General features: G+C 50.0%; 2 protein-coding genes across 6 annotated transcripts in view; one reads left to right on the plus strand and one right to left on the minus strand.

The window, feature by feature from the left end:
- The first annotated feature begins 326 nt into the window (after positions 1 to 326).
- LOC309857894 (uncharacterized protein) lies at positions 327 to 9058 on the plus strand. The gene is made up of 6 exons (XM_082750614.1): positions 327 to 764; positions 1138 to 1165; positions 3857 to 3922; positions 5660 to 5733; positions 6122 to 6198; positions 7414 to 9058. The coding sequence occupies exons 1-6, from the start codon at positions 600 to 602 to the stop codon at positions 7544 to 7546; spliced, it is 543 nt and encodes a 180-aa protein (XP_082606740.1). The 5' UTR covers positions 327 to 599; the 3' UTR covers positions 7547 to 9058.
- Positions 9059 to 12696: 3638 nt separating this feature from the next.
- LOC309857895 (uncharacterized protein) overlaps positions 12697 to 22036 on the minus strand; it is a 105946-nt gene continuing 96606 nt past the window's right edge. For 4 of the 5 annotated variants that reach the window (XM_082750615.1, XM_082750616.1, XM_082750618.1 and 1 more), the window contains 3 exons: positions 14087 to 14151; positions 13449 to 13537; positions 12697 to 13131 (listed from right to left, as the gene is read on the minus strand). In XM_082750615.1, coding sequence (XP_082606741.1) covers positions 12987 to 13131; positions 13449 to 13537; positions 14087 to 14151 — 299 coding nt within the window. In that variant the 3' untranslated portion in view covers positions 12697 to 12986. The remainder of the gene's footprint in view (positions 13132 to 13448; positions 13538 to 14086; positions 14152 to 22036) is intronic. The other variant, XM_082750617.1, reaches the window with a different exon arrangement.

Here is a 22036-nt window from a genome sequence, read left to right on the forward strand (position 1 = left end):
AGGAAGACTGGGCACATCTGTGGAGAACTCATTTTGCTCTTGGGGCTCACGGGCCTCTAGCACCCTTCCCCATCTGGCTTCCTCTGGTGCCCCAGGGAACAAAAGAGCCATGCAAACAGGACAAAGCCTGATTTGATGTTCATACTGTTTTCTATTCTGAAATCACAGGTGTCCCTGCTGGAAGGGGATGGCGGTAAGTATTCTGTACTCTAGAGTCACTCACTTGTTTGCAACAACCTGGAAAAGGGCCAAGGTCGGGGCTTCGTCGCAGCCACGATGAGAACCACCCTGATTCCAGGTCTGGCGGAATGAGAAGAAGGGTCAGGGTAACAGAAAGGGATTTCCTGGGGAAAGACCCGTGGCTTCATGGCCCTGTCCCCGGAAACTACTGCGCTGCTCTTAGGTGGTGCAGGTTTGGGGGCAGGCAGTAGGTGTGCCTTGGAGATGGACTATTTCACAGCTACTCCAGGCCCTGTAGCTCCAACAGGAGGCAGAGTTTCTATTCACATCCCTGCTCCTCTCCAGGACCTTTCGTCCTCCATCCAGGAAGGGCCCACTGCAGCTCAGTCCATACTGATGAGCTCCCCACCTCCACACACATGTCCACACGTGCACGCCAAGCAAAGCTCCCCGAGCGATTCCCAAAGAGTCCCATAGGGGTCCCGACATTCTCTGTGTGTATCCACCCAGATCCCCTGGCTAGCCTGTACGATGACCTTGACGTGGACAGCACAGAGGGAGAGGGCCCATTGTTCACCAAGGTGGTAAGTCAGCCTTCCTTCAGGTGAGGTACAGCATCCCTTATTTCCCTGATACTCGCAATCAGATCCAAACATCTCGGCATGTACAATGTCCTTGGTGGAGAGATTCCTGAGAGAGCGACTCTTAGCCAGGGACGCCCCATTCCAAAGACCCTGCAGGAAACAGCAGGTTCGGTTACTGTCCATAGGGTCGTGAGCTTTTTCACGGGTGATACTGACACCGCCGTGCCACCTAATGGACCCAGGGCATGCGACCTCTAGGTGGATTCCATATCACTGCCCATGACCCTGCCCATCACCAAGAGACCAAAAGAGCTGTGCACACAGGACAAGGCAGGACTTGATGTTCATCATGTTTTCTTTTCTATAATCGCAGGTGGCCCGGCTGGAAAAGGAGCTTAGTGGTAAGTATGCTGTCCTCTAGAGTCACTCATTGCTTTTGAGCAACCTGGACAAGGGGCAAGGTGGGGCTTCCTTGCAGGCTTCATCTTGAGAGCCACCCACAATCCAGATCCTGTTGCAACGAGACTAAGGGTCATGTTCCGGACCGAGAACCCAGGCCTCGTGACCCTGGCCCCGGAAGCTACCGTGCTGCTCTTAGGTGCTGTAGGATCGGGTGCTGGGCACGTGGTCTGTTTCCATGGGAATCCATGTGCTGTGATTCTCAGGGTTGGTGTGTGTGTGTCAGGTGGGTGAATGCTGCGCTCTCGAACAGGTCTGGTCCCCTCAAAATGGCGATTAATGGTGTCCACGTTCTCGGGGACGTTTCCCATCACTGTCACGTCAGGAACGTGACATGGAAAAACTCTTCAACACCTACAGTTGAAAGAGGTGTTCTTTCCTTGCAAAATCACATCAATTCCCTCAGAAAACAAATCCCGTCGCAAACTAGGAAGGGCTAGACTGTGCCCCAAAGACACAAGTGTGTCCCTGTTACTGAGTCAGCGTCCATGGGGTTCTCCCGCCAAGGTAGGTCTCGGGCAAGAATGGTCACAGCACCTCCCTCTTGACACTGCACTCACACACACACACGTTCGTCTCTGCATCAGAGGCCCCACGATGCGTCTTCCCAACCTCATCGCAAGCACTGAGTGCTGGGACACACTTCCTCCCTTCTGCAGGCGGCATCCGGGGCAGCCGCATGCAAAAGCCCGTTCGGGGATGACGCGCACAAAGGGGCAATGGCCAGGGAACAGATGGGGCCAATTCACTCCGTGTTTCTCCATGGAGAATTACCATTTCCCTGCAGATACTGTGTCTAAGAATGCAACTGGCCTTCTCCCAGGGAAACCCCACACCCACCACTGGTCCTTGCTGGGGCACTTGCAGGTGGGCCCAAAAGGTGTCCTATCCAAGGGGGAATGAGGTCGTCTTCAGGGACTGAGGATCACTGGCGGCACCTGGGCCCCCTCCATGCAGGAACGAAGGGTGCTCTGGGCATCGCAAGGTGGCCAAAAAGAACCTCAAACCTCAACAGGGGTGACAGGACAATCACCACCCATTTTGCTGGCCATCTGTCCATGCAAGAGGGCCTTGTTAGATTCGGGAGGTTTGGGCCAATAGATAACTCAAGGGGGTTCAGTGCCTGGGAATGGAAACAGAGCCAAATCAGGGTTTCAGAGTTCTTTGGCAACCAACAAGACTTTCTCTCATGAGAACATGTATTGGAAACAGAATCTGATTTTCCAACATCTCTTTTTCTCTCTCGCACGCGCGGGATCCACGGGAGTACCTTTCGCTGCTCTCCGAGGACACTCAACGGGCTTTTCCAGGGTAGTTGCATTCCAGTCTGCATTCCACATATTGCATACAAAGTCTCCAATTTTCTGCCTCCTTCCAACATGGGTACTGGGTTTGAATTCCTGGTTTGGGTCCTCGCTACCCTAACTACAATGCCACAGCTCGGCGTCCTTTGTATTCGCATTGCCCTCACGATGCCTTATGCTGAGCATCTTTTCGTACGACGTCTGACTGACCGAGTTATTTGTTCCCTTTGCAGCACAGACTATTCCAGTCTTTTTCTCGATTCTTTCATTTGGTGAAATCACAGTCTTCTTTTGTTTGGTTGGTTTTCTTTGTTGTTCTTCCTTTACGTCAGTGAACACACCTTTTCTGAAATAAGGATTGCCAAGGGGGTCTCCAATCTGTGGGCTGCCTTTTCACTCTGTTCGCTGTTTCAGAAGAGGATGCTTTTTCTGGGCGGTCCTCTTGGGAAGCATCGTGATGCCAACATGAGCGCATTTCCGGGGCCATTTATCTTCGGCTCCCAGGTGCCCCTGACTCTTTGTATGCCAGCACCCTCCTGTTGGCTCAGGGGAGTCATCCAAGGTATTGGAAGGTCAGCTTCTAGAGACCCACCACTGACTTCTTCATATTCAGAAACGTCGTGGCTCCTTGTGTTCCTTTATGGTTCCCTTATCTATTCTAGCAGCTTCTCTGTCCCAAGAGCAGCACATTGTATGCTTTAGATCCGTGCTGCATGGAATCCGTTCCCCACTTATTCTAGGAACTGGGGCTTCACCTTCATCTCTTCGGGGCCAAAGACCTCCGGCAGCACCTGGTGGGTGTGTGTGAGCCCGGGAACGTCTTCCCTTGATCAACGTCCCTGTCACGCCAGCCACAGATGCCTGAAAAATATGCAGGAGAGCAGGCCTGGTCTCTCGCTCCTGGTTGGTGTCTAGTGCTGAGTGATCCAGGAATGAGTCTGTCTAGTATCCATCGTACACAGTCATTTCTTATCTCAGTGCAGTACACAGAAATCAAGGGAACGAAAACATCCAGTTGCTCACTCCCACTAGCCACACGTCAAGAGTCCCATAACAACTGGAGTTTCCGATGGTTGCGCTGGGAGGGGACAGCGGTCATGGGCATGCAGAACGGACACTGAGGTGGCTGCTGCAGCATCCTGGCCTCATTAGAAGGCATGAGACTCCAATCCCCGTCTCCTCCAAGGGCTCCGGCTCCGCCAGCCCCGTGAACCTCTGAAAGCACAGCAGAAGAGTCAGGCAGATGCTGCACGGCCCAGAGACATCTCAACGCACTTGGGAGGAAGGGGTGAGGCGGTTTCTCTCCTAATGGCATTGCTCCTCTTTCAGTTCTTACAGATCTCCTGGTAGAGAGCATCGAGGACTACTCCTTCAGTGAGGACGAAGTCTCTTCAGGTAGGGAATGGCACCGAAGAGGGGAACATGGGGACATGGCTCCCGGGAACATGGGGTTGCCCCTGCCGCTCCGGAGAATGAAGAAGGTGGGTCAAAAACCACCAAGGACAGGGATGCTCTGGCACAGGCATGATTTGCTCATGTCACGGTTTCGGGATGAAAAGAACAGACGAGGTGTCCACGGGCCTTTAGGGTAGGCTGGGTTTGTCATCACCACTCGACTCCTTGCGCGGCTCCTTGAAGGATCTTTCCCATCAAAGCTGCTCGTGCCTCCCTTGGCCGCTGCCACATGTCAAAGCTTGGCCTCTTTGCTCATGGCCTTTCGGGAATGGTGCACAAGAGATTCTGAATCTTTCTTGGCACGGGCCCAGACCTGGTCATGCTCAGGACTTGGCGGCCCCAACCGCACTCTACTGGGCAAGAGAACCGCGACACTACGCTCTGGTCTGAGCCAGGAGGTAGAAGACAGGTCTAAATTCTCTCCCTCCTAACCTCCACTACCAAACCGTCCCGGTTCTCTCCAAGCTGCTATACTTCAAGGAGATGCCCAGAGCTGCAGAAGGGAAAGCGTCCTTCCCCTGGGTTCACTACACAGGTTCCTGTAAATCGTACCTTCTGCCAGCCTTCACACCCCAGCCGAGTCTGACCTGTGGACGTGTTCCCAAGGGCAGGACGCCCCCATGCAGCTCCCCTGGAGAACCCCTGTCGCGGGCCACGGTCCCCTGGGCCTGTGTGAAGGGGCTGCTGGACCTGCTTCACACACTTGCTGCCCCGGGTCCACTCTACCTCTCACCAGCTGGCATCGAGGCATAGCACAGAGCCTCTTGGGAGCAGGGCCAGGGAGTCACGGTTCCTCTCACAAACCCACCTCGCCGCTCACAGCCCTGGCCATGCTCCCCACTCCCTAGGCATGCCCACACGGCAAACGTTCCTCAGGCCTGCCCAGGGCCCTACACACACCCCGACCCCGTCCATTCCCGGCAAGCCTCAGCAGGAGCACTGGCAGGAATCCTGTGTTTCAGTAACCACACCGATGGATGCTTTCCAGGGCTGCCCTGAACAGCTGAGGGCGCCTGCACAATTTCCCATGCTCCCGTCTCCATTCAACCTCTCTAACACTTAGGGAAACAGAGGGCGTTGCGTTCCCTGAAACACGTCCCTGGGAAGGTCATCCCAGTCCCTGGGCAGACATGGGCTGTGGGGAGGAGGTGGGCCATCTCTCCCTGCATTTCCCCAGCAATCCCAGGCCCATGACAGCTGCTCCCAGCACAGACAGATCGGGGGATTGATTCCAGGGGACCCAGCATATCTCCTCTCTTTCATGGTTGCCCCCTCCTGGACAACAATAGGACTGGTGGAGCTTGGCAGGGGGAAGGACATGGAGCATCTCTAGGGGAGGAGGTGGAAGAGGACGAGGAGGAAGACAGAGAGCAGGGAAGGACAAGTACAAGGACAGAGGAAGACAAAGTCCCGCAGAGGCAGTCTTAGGGACAGTGACAGCTTCCAGGGGGGAAAGGATCACACAGCCGGGCTTCCGGGTCTTGGAGAGAATCGGAGGTGGGAAGAGCAGGTGGGCAACCGGAGACCCCCCTGTACCCTGCGGAAATCAAGCGACCAAGGCCAAGGAGGACTCGGAGCTAGGGACACACCCCACTAAGGGCAGAGCCCAGCAACCCCAGAGCAGTGGGTCGCCAGCTGCACTAACTCCCTTTTGTCCTCTCTCATGGCCAACCCCAGCATCCTCGCTGCTCTCTGACCCGGAGAAGGATTCCACGGACGACGCTTCCGTCGGAAGGAGCCACCCTGTGCCTGTAATGCACTTCCACCTCCATCTCTTGGGCTTTCTCTCTCCTCTGTCCATAAGCGCCTCCTCCCAGCGCTTCCCCTTTCCCTGCTTTGACGATGCCCACCCTGGAGGCCCTCGTCTCCGGCAGGCACTCAAGCTTTACATCGGAACTGCTGCATGAAATCCCCGGGCAGCCCTCCTCACCCCTTTCCTACCATCACCCTGACCCCTCACTGCTGACTCTGGGAAGCAGCCCCAGACAGCAGAGCAGAGAGGAGGGCTGGGAGTCAGCAGGGCACAGCTCACCCGGCTGGAGGGCCCTCGGGAAGGGAGGCTGGGTGTGAGTATCCCCACACTTGGTTCTCTGATGCCGGGGAGTCTGTGCTCATGCCCACTTCTGCTCTTGCTCTTAGCTCTCAAGAAGCTTCCCTTCGGTGGACTTGGCGCAAACGACAAGGGAAGCAGAAGAAGAGGAGGACTCGGGAACGGGGTGAGTCGGGCAGGAAAAGGGGCCGGTGAACATGGACACACGTTCTCCCTCGTTGCCCAGTCCCTGTTGTGGGCACCTCGGCAAACCGCACAAAACCCTTGGGTGCTGCCCTAGCCTCTGACCACAAAGAGGAGAGGAGAGGAAGGTCCCAGTCCCTGCAGGCACTAGGAAGACCTGAGAACATCCCACGGGGAACCTCCACCTAATCCAGGCAACTCCCTGTGGTGGTTAGGCGCTGTCGTCCAGGAGCTGCTGATCTTGGAGGGAGGGCCCTGGCTACCTGGAGGGACTGGACCCCAGGCAGCCTAGGCACAGTGACCTTCTGGAAAAGGGCTCCACGCCCCCCATTGAGCCCCTCCCTCTGCACGACACAAGCCTTGCCCTCCCACCCTGCAAAAGTCAGCAGATGGCTGACTCCCAGACGACACTACTCGAGAAGAGACAGTGGTGAGGTGGCCTCATCTCCCACTTCAGGCACGTGAGAAATGAGCAAACAAGACAGGCCCCCGGGCTCACAGGAGCAGGACAGCTCACCCCTCCCAGCGCTGCATCCCTGTGGGCACGTAGTCGGGCCCGGTCTCCAGCTGAGTCATGTCTGCCGGCCACTCCCATACGATCTGACCAACACCTCCAGTCCCCCGAGCCTCCAAGATGCCTCGTGGGAGGTAGTGGGTCCCCTCATGGCACCATTTTGCTTTGTGAGTTTCATACTCTAGAGACTCTCCTTGATCCCTCAGTCGGCAGGGGAGATTCACCAGGAAAAGGCCACCCTGCTTGCTCCCACCTCACCCAACACCTGCCCACAGCTCGTAGACTGTGCCAATTCACTTCCCATGGGGGTCGGGAGCACGTGGTCTCTGCCACGCCACCTGCAACACTCATGTGGGCAAAGGCTCCCCCCACAGAGAAGGGGCACGTCCAGGGCTCTCAGAGAGGCTGGGGAAGGGACAGCCCAGCAGGAGGAGGACCCCGCCGTCATGGAGGAGGACGCTCAGGGAAGGGCCTGAGGGACCCTGGCTGTGAAGCCTTCATTCAGCCCCAGGGGGCCCACGGGAAATTCCCCTTTCTTCACGTCATGCATGGGTCCTGCAGGGAAACCTCCACCTCAACACCTCAGAAGACATATTCCCCCAAACCCCACAGGCCTCTGGTAAGACATGGCCTAAACCACACGCCACTCACTATCTCACACCACTCCACCCGTTGTCTCCACAGCTGCGCCACAGGACAGTGTGCCCACCACCCCGAGGCACCAAAGGCTCCTGGGGTGCTCCGACAAAGGGAGCCAGGAGGGCCCTGGGGCCCCACTTGCGGCTCCGATTTGGGCCCGGAGGAGGATTCGGCGTGAACACACAGGGAAACACGCCTGCAGGAACGGCTCTCTTACGCCGGACCTCCGTAGGCCAAAGAGACGACTTCTGGGCAGCCCACCAGAGGACGGCACTGGAGCCCCGAGGACGAGACGAGAGGACCCTCTGAGTCGGCCGCCACACCCAGAGCTGGCTGCCCAGGCCCTGCCGATGACGGACACTTGGAGCACGAGGCAACCACCTGGGCCCACAACAATCCGTTGTGTGGGGAGACTGGGCCCACCTGGGACTGGGCCCAACTGGGACTGGGCGGGACAGCAGCCTTCCCGTCGTCTCCCCTGTCTGCTGCAGGGGCTGTCCCCTGCAGTCCCCGGCAACCCTGCAGAGCATGACACATGCAGGACGAAGCGGCACTGCCAGGGCCCCTTGACCACCCTGGGATCCACTCGAGGGGCAGCAGCCCTACCCCTGCTGGATTCCCCGAGGGTGCCGCACCGGAACCGCCCCTGTCGCTTCGACGCACAGGACCGTGACCAATGCTGGGCTCAACACTGGCAGCGGCCCCACAAAACGGGCCCCGCTCAGCCTGTGTTGTTTGGCAGCAGCAAGAGGTTTAGGGAGGAGAGGCTCTCCCCTGCACTCAGCGGCCTCTTCCTTTTACAACTCTGACAGCAGAGGCCTCCCCCAGCTGGGCCTACCCCACCTGACCAGGAACGACCCACGCGGAGGGACAGCTCTACGCCCCTATTCAGCAGGAAGAAGCTACAGAAGATGAGACCGTCCTCCTTCAACAACCTTAACCACGCAATGCTCCGCCCTGGTCAGGGGCACACGAGGAGGGAGGAGAAGGCTAGCTGAGCACCAAGCAGGAGCTGGCACGCCACACCGCCCCCCCAACCTGGGATACGGGGGACATCCCTCAGGCGCTCTGACTGCCCTCAAGCTGAGGAAAGGAAAAAACAGATTCTCCCCAGATGGCAAGACCGGAGTCTCCCTCGGTTTGTAAAAGTCCTCGTGATTCGGCAGGAATCAAGAGGCCCGCTTAATGAGAGCCTAGCGACCTGCCAGAGGCCCGGATCTCCGTTTCCTGAAGCCCTGACATCTCCCTCCCCTCCACGACACTGAGGGAGGCTGAGGCCGAAGGAAATGTCCGTAGGGACAGAGTTTCTTTTCAAACCTGCAGTCCCTTGAGAAGGACCTGTGAGAGGAGGAAGGTAACATTCCTCCAGGAAGCTCCCCACCATCTTTCAATTCATGCCTTCCTAGCAGGAAAAACCACCTTCCCTTCACAAGAGCAAAGCCAACTGTATCCTCGGTGTCCTCTGTCCTCCTGCCACGTTCTCGCAAAACTTCCCTTTTGCCTGACCTCCCCCAATGCCATCCCAGAGAGTCAGCCTCCCGTCACGACCCCAGCAAGCAGCCCTTTCTACCCAAGGGTCGTATCCCTGTGCTTTAATAAAAATCACCTCCTGCCAGCAAAGCCGTCTCAAGACTTCTTTCTTGACCATCGGCCTTGAATGCTAACCTCTTTCCTACATCAGTCCTGTCTCTTGTAGGGCTCCTGTGGAAACAACCCTGCAACACGTTGGGCCCATTTCTGTCAACTCTTCCGACTCCATCCACCTCACCCACTGCACATTCTGTGTCCTCCGAGGACCGGACCCTTCTGTGGTTCTTGCACTCAAACCCTCACATGGCCCCTCTCCCAGTCCTCGACGTGGTTGACGTTGCCCTTCTGAAACTCCCCAGCATCCCTCCCTCACTCTCTTTGTCTCGCAGGTTTATCTGGTCCATAGGTTCTCATCACCAACACCCTACAACCGGTTTCTGCTCCTGAGTAAAGGACTCCATTCCTTTCCTTTCTCATCAAGCTCAAATCTTAACTCTCAGATGTTTGTCTCACAACTTTCAAAATTCTTCTTTCCCCTAATGCCTCTCTACCAGTTTCTCTTCTCCCTTTTTCAAGCCACCCTCTCTCCCATCCTCCCTTCCTTCCGTCCTTCAATCCTTCTCTGCATGATCTTTTCGTTCTTTGTATTCCTTCCTCCCTCCCCCTCTTTCCTTTTCTCCTTCTGTTCTGTTAGTCCCCACACAGCACTTCAGTACTTTTTCACCTAGTGTTCTGGGACTCACTCTTTGTGTACAAGACCCAGGAGCTCACGGCAATTCGTTCCCTAATAAAGGATGAAGGGAGACCCACACGGGGGCATCTCAAAGGTCGGCTTCTCTGCAAGTCAACGGGAAGCTTCAGGGTCATGAACCCTGGCCTTCCACACTAGAGCTGGACACGGGCTACGCTAAGCATTCCCCACAATCTCCTGTCTTCCAAGACCCTGAGCATATGGGCTGTCCCACCAGAAACCTGAAGAGTTTCATTTCTCGGCTGAAATGGGCCTCGAGCCAAGCCGCCGCCCGAGTGTCTGGAAAAGTCACTGGCTTCAGCACGACTCACGGGTATATAGTCTTTGAAACAGAAACATCAAAAATTTAATCAGCAGTTGACGTGGGTTTGATGCTACCATGCAGAAAGATCTAAATGAATTCCGGAAAGGAACAAGGCACGCGACTACAAGTGGCCTACAGGGGTAGACGCAGCGACCATTCCTGAAGGGAGGGGCTGGAACGCATTCCTTGAGTCAAGAAGGGAGGAACGTGAGGGAGCGATCCTGCCACAGCCCCTCGTGTTCTGGCCACTATCAGAGGGTTCACACTGCACAGGAACCCGGGCAATGCTGGAGCACAGCACGGGAGAGGTCTCACGTGCCTCACTCACACCAGGTGTGCTGTGTCCTGGGAAGACAAGCCTTGTATTTGCTGACAATGTGGAAGAGCCTTCAGCCATGGGTCCCTGGTGCCAGGGACATCAGAGCTCGTTCATCCTGGATCGCAGCACACCCATCTACCCAGTGTGGGAGAGCCTTTAGTCGGGGCTCTAAGCTCGGGAGACACGAGAGAACTCACCCTTCCGAGGAACGGAGACATGATACACATGGGGGGAACAACTCCAGGGCAGTGCTCACCTCTGTACACAGTAAGACCACTGGAGACGCCCCTCACGGATGGAAAGAAGGTGGGGGACCCTTGTTTCAGAGAGCTCTGCTCTTCTTCCTGCCCAGGAACTCACACGGGGTAGAAGCCATGTGCTGGGATTGCTGCACAAGAGCTCACAGCAACATACATCCCTTCGAGGCCATGGGCAAGTTCCCACAGACAGAAACCGGTTGAATGTCATCTTCAGGGGAAAGCATTTAGGCCAGCCACACCCTTAGCCAGCATCCGAGGATCCACATCGGCGGCAACCCCAACAAATGCGGTCAATGTGGAAGAGCCGTTGGTTACAGCTCTCACATATGGAGACACCAGACAACTCAGAGCGGAGAAACCTGTGTCTGTCACCACTGGGGCCCCGCCTGTACCCAGAGCGCCGCGCCCACCTTGCTCACCGCCACAGAAACCACACAGTACAAACCCTTGTCTCCCGTCACTGAGGCAGAGCCTTCACCCAGAAGTGGACCCTTTCCCAACACCAGAGAACTCACATGGGGAGAGCCACTAGCGCGATATCCTGGTGGAAGAAGCTTCAGGTGGGGTTCATGCCTGAGGCTCCCGCTACCATCTCAGAGTGTGCTTCACCCCTCACACGGGAGCGAAGGTGCAGACACCCCTGGGACGCCCTGCATCATGGCTGTGGCTGAATGCCGAGGACATCCCATATGGGAATCCCATTCCTCACGGAGCCAACCCAGGAAGGACCGGAGAGGATTCGCACACAGGAAAATCCTCCTGGTCTGATGAGCAAAGGAATGGGCTCAGCTATCCCTTCTTCCCTAGCCAGCAATGACACCCTCACACCGAGGAATCACTGATCCCAACACAAGGAAGGGAAATTCTTCCCTGGACACTCCCATCAGAGAATCACTGGGCAACTACCTCCTAAGGAATTCCTCGGGGTGACTCTGAGATACAAACTCAGACACTGCAAACACATATAACGGGGCCCCATTCTGAGGGATGCGGAATGCGCTATTCCAGTAACCAATAGCTAGAAATCAAGCACACCTGCTCTGATCCAGGAGTACTTCCATAAAGGCCAGTCTCACCAAACAGGCGGCGTCTCACAACCGTGCACAAAATGCCAAGTAAGAACAGGGGATTTCTCCTTCAGGAGCTCTCACAACAGACACAGGTACTGTCCCTTGGTAGGAAGTGGGATCACGGGAAGTAACACTGCCTGGGATCCATGAGAACATCAAGTCGAGGGGGAACTCAGAGTCTCAGAACACAAGGTGATAGAAGTATGTTCACAAAAACATGAACCTATCGATGTATATAGATCGCAAGGATGAATGGCCACAAGATTCAAAAAACACATGGTTTGTGATCTACCTCTCATGTGTCCTTAATTCTACTAATATTGTCCTCACAAAGCGCAAAGGATTTAAAAAATAATTGCATGCTTAGAAATATATCTACTTCACTTACTGGAGATCGACAGAGCTAGCGAGGGAGCAAGAACACCCGGGGTCCGGCAGCGGAGAAGAGAAAGAAAGGTGCCCAATACAGGGCTTGATCCCCCAGGATCCAGGGATCCTGACCTCAGCCAAGGGCAGATGCTTACCCAACTGCGCCACCCGGGGGCTGGCAAATTAATTTCATCTTTTACAAAGATGCTCTTCTGGAAGACAGGGCACCAAAACCTCCACAGTTCAGCCTCAGGCAATGAGGGCTTCCTCCCTGTCTATGAGAACATGGAAGCCAAAGGTTTTTCTCCACCACCAAGAAGAGCTACTTATCTCTGGGCCTGAGAGGGTGTACAACCACTGCAGATGTGGAAATACTCCCCGATTCAGTAGATTTTGAACAGGAAGGCGTTCTTACAGTCCCTTCCATAAAGACAAAGCCTGTCCAGGAATGCCTGCGAAGTTCTTTCAGTTAAGGGACCAGCTTTTGGCTTTGGGTCAGGTTAAGTTATCAGGGTTATGGGACTGAGCCCCGTGTCAGGCTATGGAAGGCATGTGGAGCCTGCTGAAGGGTCGCTCTCATCCCCTGCAACACCCACTCCGCTGCAAAAAAAAAAAAAAAAAAAAAAAAAAAAAAAAAAAAACACGAGGAGATGCCTGGGATTCTTTGCTCTAGATGAATGGCCCAATAAAGCAAGGGTGGGCAGAAAGTCGATCATCAAGAGAATATCTATTTATAAGGTCAGGCTGCAATAACTCAGGACTCTGCTAAAAGGGGCAACCTGGAGTTCAGAAGTCTTGTGTGGGGCAGGGACTTGCAGAACCTTCTCCACATGTGCCACTAAGTCATCTTCCCCAAGCAGCCGACTCTAGACATTCTGGTTAACGGTACATCTCCATGTTAATCGACAAGAAGAGGCTCTCTTTGCCTCCGGAAGAAAGACAGAAGCCGGCACGAAAGACACCCAAGTCAAGGCCTGAATCTCAACCCAGGTGGGAGGTTCAGAACCAAGACAACTTACCACTGCGATGCACGTGCACCAGGGAGATGACAGTGGTCACACTCCTGGACGTGCTGCACTTCCACCTGCACTGAAGAGACAGAGGCCAGACGCTTTGGATGCTGCCCAGCAGGCCACGTCCCCTGAGCCTCGAAGCACCACCTGTAAAAACAAGGAGAGCATTCAGTCGAGGTCTCAGGACCCGCACGTGGGGAGACACAGAGTCACCCATGACGGAAGCAGGCCCCTCCGTCCCAGCAGGGAGTGCAGGTTCAAGGAGGCCAAAACCACCGGGCCCCGCCATCTGTCAAAGTCTTAGCATTGCTGCTGGAAGGCCTTCCCCTAAAGCATGCTTGGCGAATTGCCTGCCAGGAGTTCCATGAGGCTGATAAGGGCCTCTGGTCTTTCCTTGCTAAGACATGCCTCTCATGCGCCCTGGTACTCAACAACAACAACAACAAAAAACCACGACTGACTACCTTCCTCTTCCACAACAACCCTTCCACTTCAGGGTCGTGGCTATGGCAGAGTTCACACTGTGCGCATTTTGCCCTGATAAACGCCAACCCTCCAATAAAGCACAGAGCAGAGAGTCAGGCTTGAGCACGCTGGTGACCTGGCCGGCTGCCTCCCTCCCTCCCTCCCTCCCTGGCTCCAGTCCTTTCCTATAAGCATCTGCCTGGGCCCTGGGACTCTGGCTGTGCCCAGGTGCCCCGGGCCCTGGGTACAGGCCGTCAAAAGGCAGTTGACGGGCTACAGACTCCAGCCAGCCAGCCCTGTGCTCCCCTCAACCCAACCACCGTGGTGACCAATGTGGGCCCAGATGCCAGATCCAACTGCAGCCCCCGCCTTCCTGCTCAAACACAGGGTCGCCCCCGAAGCAAGGCACATCGGCCCCAAATAACCTGCCCCTCTGCCCCCACCTCACTGGGCTGAATATCCCCTGGGGACAGAAGCCCCAGAAGACAACACAACCTCCATTCCAGGCAGCGCATTTCACTCGTCCTCAGGTCTTGCATAGGTTGTCTGATGGGTCCATTAAAACCCGCCTACGTTATGGCCCGCGTGCTGCTCTGATGTGAGGAACCCTTCACCACCCCAGAGTTTGAAAGGTCACCTCACCCATTTCGGAGGGCTGTCCCAGTGACCACGCCCACTTCTCCTGCCAGCCTGGGACTCTGCCTGCAGAAAAAGAACAAGAAAGAACAAGAGTTGGTGATAATGTGAAGAAAAAGGAACCTTGTGTACTGATGCTGGGGATGAAAACTGGTGCAGCCATTATGGAAAACAATGTGGGGGATCCTCAAAAATTTAAAAATAGAACTGTCATATGTTCCAGTAATTCCATTACTGGGTATTTACTCAAACAAAATGAAAACATTTGAAAAGATACGTTTATATTGCAGCACTATTAACAGTAGGCAAGATATGGAAGAGCCCGTCAACAGATGAGTGGATAAAAATGACGTGGTGTATATAGAGATATATAGAGATATCTAATAGACTAGTACTTGGCCAGAGAAAAGAATGAAATCTTAACATTTGCAGCAACATGGATAAATCTAGAGGGTACACTACTAAATGAAATAGGTCAAAGAAAGACAAATATCCTATGATTTCAATCATATGTGAAAGTTAAGAAACAAAACAAAGCATAAAAGAGACCCAAAAAAAGAGACTCACAAATATAGAGAACAAACTGGTGATTGCTAGAGGGAAGGTGGGTGGAAAGAGGGCATGAGACAATGAGGGTGTGTCATTTGAAAAGAAAGACAAAACTCTATCTGAAGTCAATATTATTGTCTATGTAGAAAACCTCAAATATCTTATAAAAAGAAAAAAAAAACTATTGGAAGTAATGAGGAAATACCAAAACATCATAGGATACAAGGTCAATATAAAAAAGTCAACTATTTTCCTATATCTGAATAAAGAACTGAATTCCAAATTTTCAAATGAAAAAACTACTATTTACAATACACCCCTAAAAAGGGTACTCAAGTATAAAACCTAACACAATACATATATACAGGAAGACAAAACTGATGGAAGAAATCAAAGATCTAAATACATGGAGATAGAGCTCGTATTCATCGGAAGCAAGACTCAATATGGCTAAGACGTCAATTCTTTCCAACTTAATCGATAAATTCAATGAAATCCAAATAAAACCTCACAGTTCTTTTGCAGATAATGACAAGAAGATTCTGAAGTTTACACAGAAAGGCAAAAGATCTAGAAGAGCCAACACACTGGACACCTGGGTGGCTCAGGTGGTTGAGCATTTGCCTTCAGCTCAGGTCATGATCCCACAGTCCTGGGATGAAGTCCCGAGTCAGGCTCCTTGCTCAGAGGGGAGCCTGCTTCTCCCTCTGCCCTCTCTGCCTGTGACATCCGCTCTTTGTGCTCTCTCTGCCAAATAAATAACATCTTTTTAAAAAGTTTTAAAAAAACAGAATAGCCAACACAACGTGGAGGAAAAATGAGAATTCACATCACCTGGTCTTGAGACTAACTATAAAGCTACTAGCCACCAAGACAGTGTGTTAGTGATGAGACAGACACACAGATCAACAGAACAGATTACAAGGACCAGGAATAGAGCTACCAAAATAAAGTCAAACATTTTTTGACAAAGGCACAAAGGGAATAAAAGGAGAAAAAATAGTCTTTCAACAAATGGTGCTCGAACAACTGAACACTCATGCAAAAGAAATGAAACTAGACACAGACCTTACACAAGTATTAACTAAAAATGAATCAGAGGGCACCTGGGTGGCTCAGTAGGTTAAGCCGCTGCCTTCGGCTCAGGTCATGATCTCAGGGTCCTGGGATCGAGTCCCGCATCGGGCTCTCTGCTCAGCAGGGAGCCTGCTTCCCTTCCTCTCACTCTGCCTGCCTCTCCGTCTACTTGTGATTTCTCTCTGTCAAATAAAGAAATAAAATCTTAAAAAAAATAAAAAATAAAAATGAATCAGAGATCTAAATGTAAAAATACAAGAATAAAGAATACAGGAGAAAAATCTCTAGGACACTGGTTTGGGTGATGGGTTTTTAGATTCAACAGCAAAAGCACAGTCCACGGGGAAAAGCATGCGTTGGATATTATTTAAAATAAAGTCTTCTGCTCTGGGAAAGACATTTTTAAGAAAATGAAAGGATAAGGCACAGACAGGGAGAAAATATTTGGAACACAGATATCTAATAAAGGCTTTGTGTCCAACATCACAAAAGAGCTCTTAATGACTCAATAATAAGAAAAGAAATGACCAAATGAAAAATATGCAAAAGATTTGAACAAACTCTTCACCAAAGATATCAGGATAGCAAATAAATACACAAACAGATCGATGCTCCACATCACCTCAGTGGGAATATGCAGACACCATGACACAGGTACTGGAATGGTTACATCAAAAATAATGACAGTGCCAATTTCAGGTCCAGAATCAGAACAACAAGATTCTGATTCGTAGTTGGTAGGAACAAAAACTGATACAGCAACTTTGTAGAAATAGTTTGGCAATTTCTTGCGAAGGTAAACATACATACATACATACATACATACATAACCAACACAGCAATTTCACACCCTGTGTTTTTGAAAACTTATGTTTTAAAACCTACATGTGAATATTTCTAGCACCTTAATTCAAATGGTCCCAAACTGGGAGAATCAAGCATCCATGGGTTAACCACTCTGAAATCATGTATGTGTATTCTAAAATTGAACTATCAAATAAATGAAATTCCGATGTTAGCTGGATTCTCACTGTTAGTGCAGGAGATTACAGACAAGCAAGGAGAGAAGGTTAGAATATTCCATCTGGTAATGCTTACAACAGTGTGAATACTTAGCTTACTATAGATACAGATGGTGACATACTAAAATATTTATAGACACGTGTATATACATGAGTGAGTATACACATATTCCCTGTTCAGTTAGCTGAGAGTGTCTTTGAGCAATGACTTAACAGTCACAACAGACACAACTAGTTCCCCAATCTTGATTTCTCATACTATGCTCCAATGAAAAGAACCAGAACTACTTAGGGGGAAAAAATGGCTAATTCTACGGCAGGAAAGACATAAGATGTACCTGGAAAATCTACTGCCACAGAGTAAGGTAGAAATACTCAAACAATAACCGGGTATGTCAATAGACACAGGAACCATCAGGATGTGCTTTTTAAAAAATTTATTTACTTGTTTTTGAGAAAGTAGGAAAAGGAGAGAAAGCATAAGCAGCAGGGAGGAACACAGGGAGAGAGAGAATTTCTCTTTATTTATTTATTTATTTGATAGGCAGAGATCACAAGTAGTCAGAGAGGCCGGCAGAGAGAGAGGGGGAAGCAGGCTCCCTGCTGAGCAGAGAGGCCGATGTGGGGCTCGATCCCATGATCCCGGGATGACGACATGAGCCGAAGGCAGAGGTTTTTACCCACTGAGCCACCCAGGAACCCTGAGAGAGAGAATTTCAAGCAGGCCCCACATTAAGCAAAGAGCTCAACGTGGGGCTGGATCCCAGGACCCTGAGATCATGACCTGAGCTAAAATCAAGAGTCAGACACACAACCAACTCAGCCACCCAGGTGCCACTAGAAGATGCTTTACTAACCAACCTGGAACAACTTGAGCAACCAAAGGAACAAGGTATCATTGTACTAGAACCAAAATATAAAATAACTACCCATGAATTCGTGCTGATATAAATGGATTAGTAAATAGGAAAGAACAGAAAATTCTCCTGTGCAGAATTCCTGATAATTTATGTACATAATTGTGTAGCTACTCCAACAGGAAGGAGGTATAGTGTAAGTGGTATAGTGTAACTGCCCACTTCCTTCCGAGGAGTACAGCATGAGGACAGAGAAAACAAAGTAATAAGTCATGTCCAGAGCACTAACCCTTGATATGATAAGACCAAAGGACATTTTATCTCTGTGGTCTTCCTCCAAGAAACTCGTAACCTCAGTCTAATCATGAAAACAACAGCAGAGAATTCCCAATTGAGGGGCATTCTACAAAACACCTAACTGTACTCCTCAAAACTGCCCAGGTTATCAAAAACGAGGGCAGTCGGGGCGCCTGGGTGGCTCAGTGGGTTAAGCCACTGCCTTCGGCTTGGGTCACGATCTCAGCGTCCCGGTATCGGGCCACGCATCGAGCTCTTTGCTCACCAGGGAGCCTGCTTCCTTCTCTCTCTCTGCCTGCCTCTCTGCCTACCTGTGATCTCTCTCTGTCAAGTAAATAAATAAAATCTTAAAAAAAAAAAAAAAAGAAAAGATATTTAAAAAAAAACAACAACAACAACAAGGAAAGTCTGAGAAATTGTCACAGCCAAGGGGAGCCTAAACAAACGACAAAGTGAAAGGTGGCATTCTGAAACAAAATACCTGCATGGGGGAGAAAACACCAGGGTCAACTATCAAAAGACAAATCACATCCCATAAAATAATAGTTTACAACCCATATAATGGACAAGCACTAGTATCGCTAATCTAAAAGAGCTAGACATTCAAAAAGAAGAAAAACAAAAAAAGCCACAAACCTAAGAGCAAAATGGGCAAAATATGAACAGAGGGTTCACAGAAACGTAAATACACCTTTCAGATACATGAAAAAATACTTAACCTCACTCATACTTAAGAAGCTTACAGAGATAAACTTCATAAAATGCCATGTTTCTCTTTCCACTACCAAAATTCCAGAAGTTGAAGCACATGTTCTATGGGGGAAGCTGTGGACAAACAAGCACGGATGCAGTTTCGATGGGAGTGACACAAAATGATACCACAATCCTGAATGATCGAGTTATCAATTCTATGCACCCGTTGACCTGGCAGCACACTTCTAGGAATTTATCGGATAGAAAAAACCTATATGTACAAGGTCATTCACTAGAACATGGTTTGTAATAGCAAAAGGTTTGAAATAGTGCATAACTAATAATAACCAGTTAACTAACTATGGAACGTCCATGCTTGATTACTGTGCACTTATAACAAAGAAACAATCCATGTTCTGTTTAGATACAGACTTTTAAGAAGTGACAAAAAAGCAAAGAAAGAACAGAAAATCATGTATAAACTCCTTACTCAAAGTGTGGCTCCCTGAGCAGCAGAGTCTGCTTCACCTGGGAGCTTTTTAAAAATGCAAAACCCAGGGCCCCCACCAGATCCACTAAATCAACATCTGCATTTTAACAGGATGCCAGCGGTGTACAGCTGCATCTAAGTTCGGAAAGCCCTAAAGATGATGGATTCCCTTCTAAATAACAGTAGGGGGCATACAAGAGTTTCTTTTACCTGAAAAAAGCAGCACTGGTAGGACAAACAAGACAGACAGATATCTACAGCAGGAGGACCATAACTCCAGTTTGTCTGGGACTGTCCCGATATAGCCAGTTGTCCCATTATAACTTTATGGAACCTCTTTCATTCTCAGTGGAAGTGTCTCAGTTGAGATGAAAAATGTCACCCTTCCTAGAGGGAACATCACTTAACCTTTAACCATGTTATTACTAATTCAGAAGTATTTTATTAAAAAGAGAGAGAGAGAGAGAAGACCAGTCAGGGAAAAACACAGACTGAAGAAAAGCAGTGAGCCAAGGATGGTTGAGCAACAAACCCAAGGAGAGGCAACGTCTGGGGCAAAAGGGAAAGACAACTTTGTGAGGAACAGTAAGGGGATGTATCAGAGTTAAGAAAGGAAAGCTAGCAGGCAGGTGTCAGAAACAACAGAGACTGAGGGTTATGCTGCAGGATGGTCAAGTAAGACAAAGCCAAAAACTGGATTTGACTACAATTAGGTAGCCTTTTCCAGAGCTGACTCAGCTGAATGTCGAAGAAGCAAAAATGCATTCATGAAGTTGAAATATGAATGAGAAATGCAGAAACCAAAGCCGGAACAGGCGGCTATTCAAGCTAGAGATGTGAACAAGCGGACACACAAACACTTAGGGAGAGTCATCTGGAGGACGCGTGGTCCCTCCATTCCACCAGATCTTCAAAGTCCTATTCCTGGATCAAGCAGGACCATGAGAGGGCTGTCCACTCAGACCTCAATTGTTCGGTCCCCTGAAAAGCATCCATACACTTCTAGCACAATGCTGTGTCTACCAGATATGATTATAGGCTATTTTAGTGTTGTTATTGGGAAAATCAAAGGAAGTTTTACAACTTGCACAACTCTGTGAAATTAAGAGTCCTGCTTCTCATTCTACCAACTGTTCTTTGAATTTGCTTGATATACTTGATTCACCTCCCTTCAAGTAATTCTTGCCAATTTCTATCTTTTCGGTTTTATTTTTAAGATTTTATTTATTCATTTGACAGACAGAGATCACAAGTAGGCAGAGAGGCAGGCACAGAGAGAGAGGGAAGCAGGCTCCCTGCTGATCTGAGAGCTCAATGTGGAGCTCTATCCCAGGACCCTGGGATCATGACCTGAGCCAAAGGCAGGGGCTTTAACCCACTGAGCCACCCAGGAGCCCCTCTATTTTTTTGTTTAAAAAATATGAATCCTTTCAAATTTTAGAAAACTCATTTTAAAACAAAGTGGAATCAGGTAACGTGATGCCCCCAGCTTTATTTTTGTGTTTCAACATTTCCTTAGCGATTCGGGTTCTCTTCCGATTCCATACAAATTTTAGGATTCGTTGCTCCAGCTCTTTGAGGAATACCAGTGCAATTTTGATCGGAATGGCATTAAAAGTATATATTGCTCTAGGCAGTATAGACATTTTAACAATATTTATTCTTCCGATCCAAGAGCATGGAATGGTCTTCCATCATTGTGTGTCTTCTTCAATTTCTTTCATGAGTGTTCTGTAGTTCCTCGAGTACAGATCCTTTACCTCTTTGGTTAGGTTTATTCCCAGGTATCTTATGGTTCTTGGTGCTATCGTAAATGGAATCGATTCTCTAATTTCCCTTTCTGTATTTTCATTGTTAGTGTATAAGAAAGCCACTGATTTCTGCACATTGACTTTGTATCCTGACACATTGCTGAATTGCTCTATGAGTTCTAGTAGTTTGGGGGTGGAGTCTTTTGGGTTTTCCATATAAAGAATCATGTCATCTGCGAAGAGAGAGAGTTTGACTTCTTCATGACCAATTTGGATACCTTTTATTTCTCTTTGTTGTCTGATTGCTATTGCTAGGACTTCTAATACTATGTTGAACAAGAGTGGTGAAAGTGGGCAATCCTTGTCTTGTTCCTGATCTCAACGGGAAGGCTGCATGGTACTGGCATAAAAACAGACACATAGACTGTGGAACAGAGTAGAGAGCCCAGCTATGGACCCTCAATCCTATGGTCAATTAATCTTCGACAAAACAGGAAAAAATATACAGTGGGAAAAAGACAGTCTCTTCAATAAATGGTGCTGGGAAAACTGGACAGCTATATGTAGAAGAATAAAATGCGACCATTCTCTTACACCGTACACAAAGATAAACTCAAAATGGATAAAAGACCTCAACGTGAAACAGGAATCCATCAGAATCCTAGAGGAGAACATAGGCAGTAATCTCTTCGGTATCAGCCACAGCAACTTCTTTCAAGATATGTCTCCAAAGGCAAAGGAAACTAAAGCGAAAATAAACTTTTGGGACTTCATCAAAATCAAAAGCTTCTGCACAGCAAAGGAAACCGTCAAAAAAACAAAGAGGCAACCCACGGAATGGGAGAAGATATTTGCAAATGACAGTACAGACAAAAGGTTGATATCCAGGATCTATAATGAACTCCTCAAACTCAACACACACGAAACAGGCCAACATATCAAAAAATGGGAAGAAGATATGAACAGACACTTCTCCAATCAAGACATACAAATGGCTATCAGACACATGAAAAAATGTTCATCATCATTAGCCCTCAGGGAGATCCAAATTAAAACCCCATTGAGATATCACCTTACACCAGTTAGAATAGCCAAAATTAACAAAACAGGAAACAACATGTGTTGGAGAGGATGTGGAGAAAGGGGAACGAACCCTCTTCCACTGTTGGTGGGAATGCAAGTTGGTGCAGCCTCTTTGGAGAACAGTGTGGAGAT

The sequence above is a fragment of the Mustela nivalis genome, assembly GCF_964662115.1.
Source record: "Mustela nivalis genome assembly, contig: HAP1_SCAFFOLD_1508, whole genome shotgun sequence".
In the NCBI taxonomy this organism is placed as follows: Eukaryota; Metazoa; Chordata; class Mammalia; order Carnivora; family Mustelidae; genus Mustela; species Mustela nivalis.

Coding starts and splice junctions, on each gene's coding strand:
- LOC309857894 (XM_082750614.1), top strand. CDS start 600: ATGTCCACACGTGCACGCCAAGCAAAGCTCCCCGAGCGATTCCCAAAG. Junction 765..1,137: donor GCCCATTGTTCACCAAGGTG/GTAAGTCAGCCT, acceptor CTATAATCGCAG/GTGGCCCGGCTGGAAAAGGA. Junction 5,734..6,121: donor GAAGGAGCCACCCTGTGCCT/GTAATGCACTTC, acceptor TCTTGCTCTTAG/CTCTCAAGAAGCTTCCCTTC.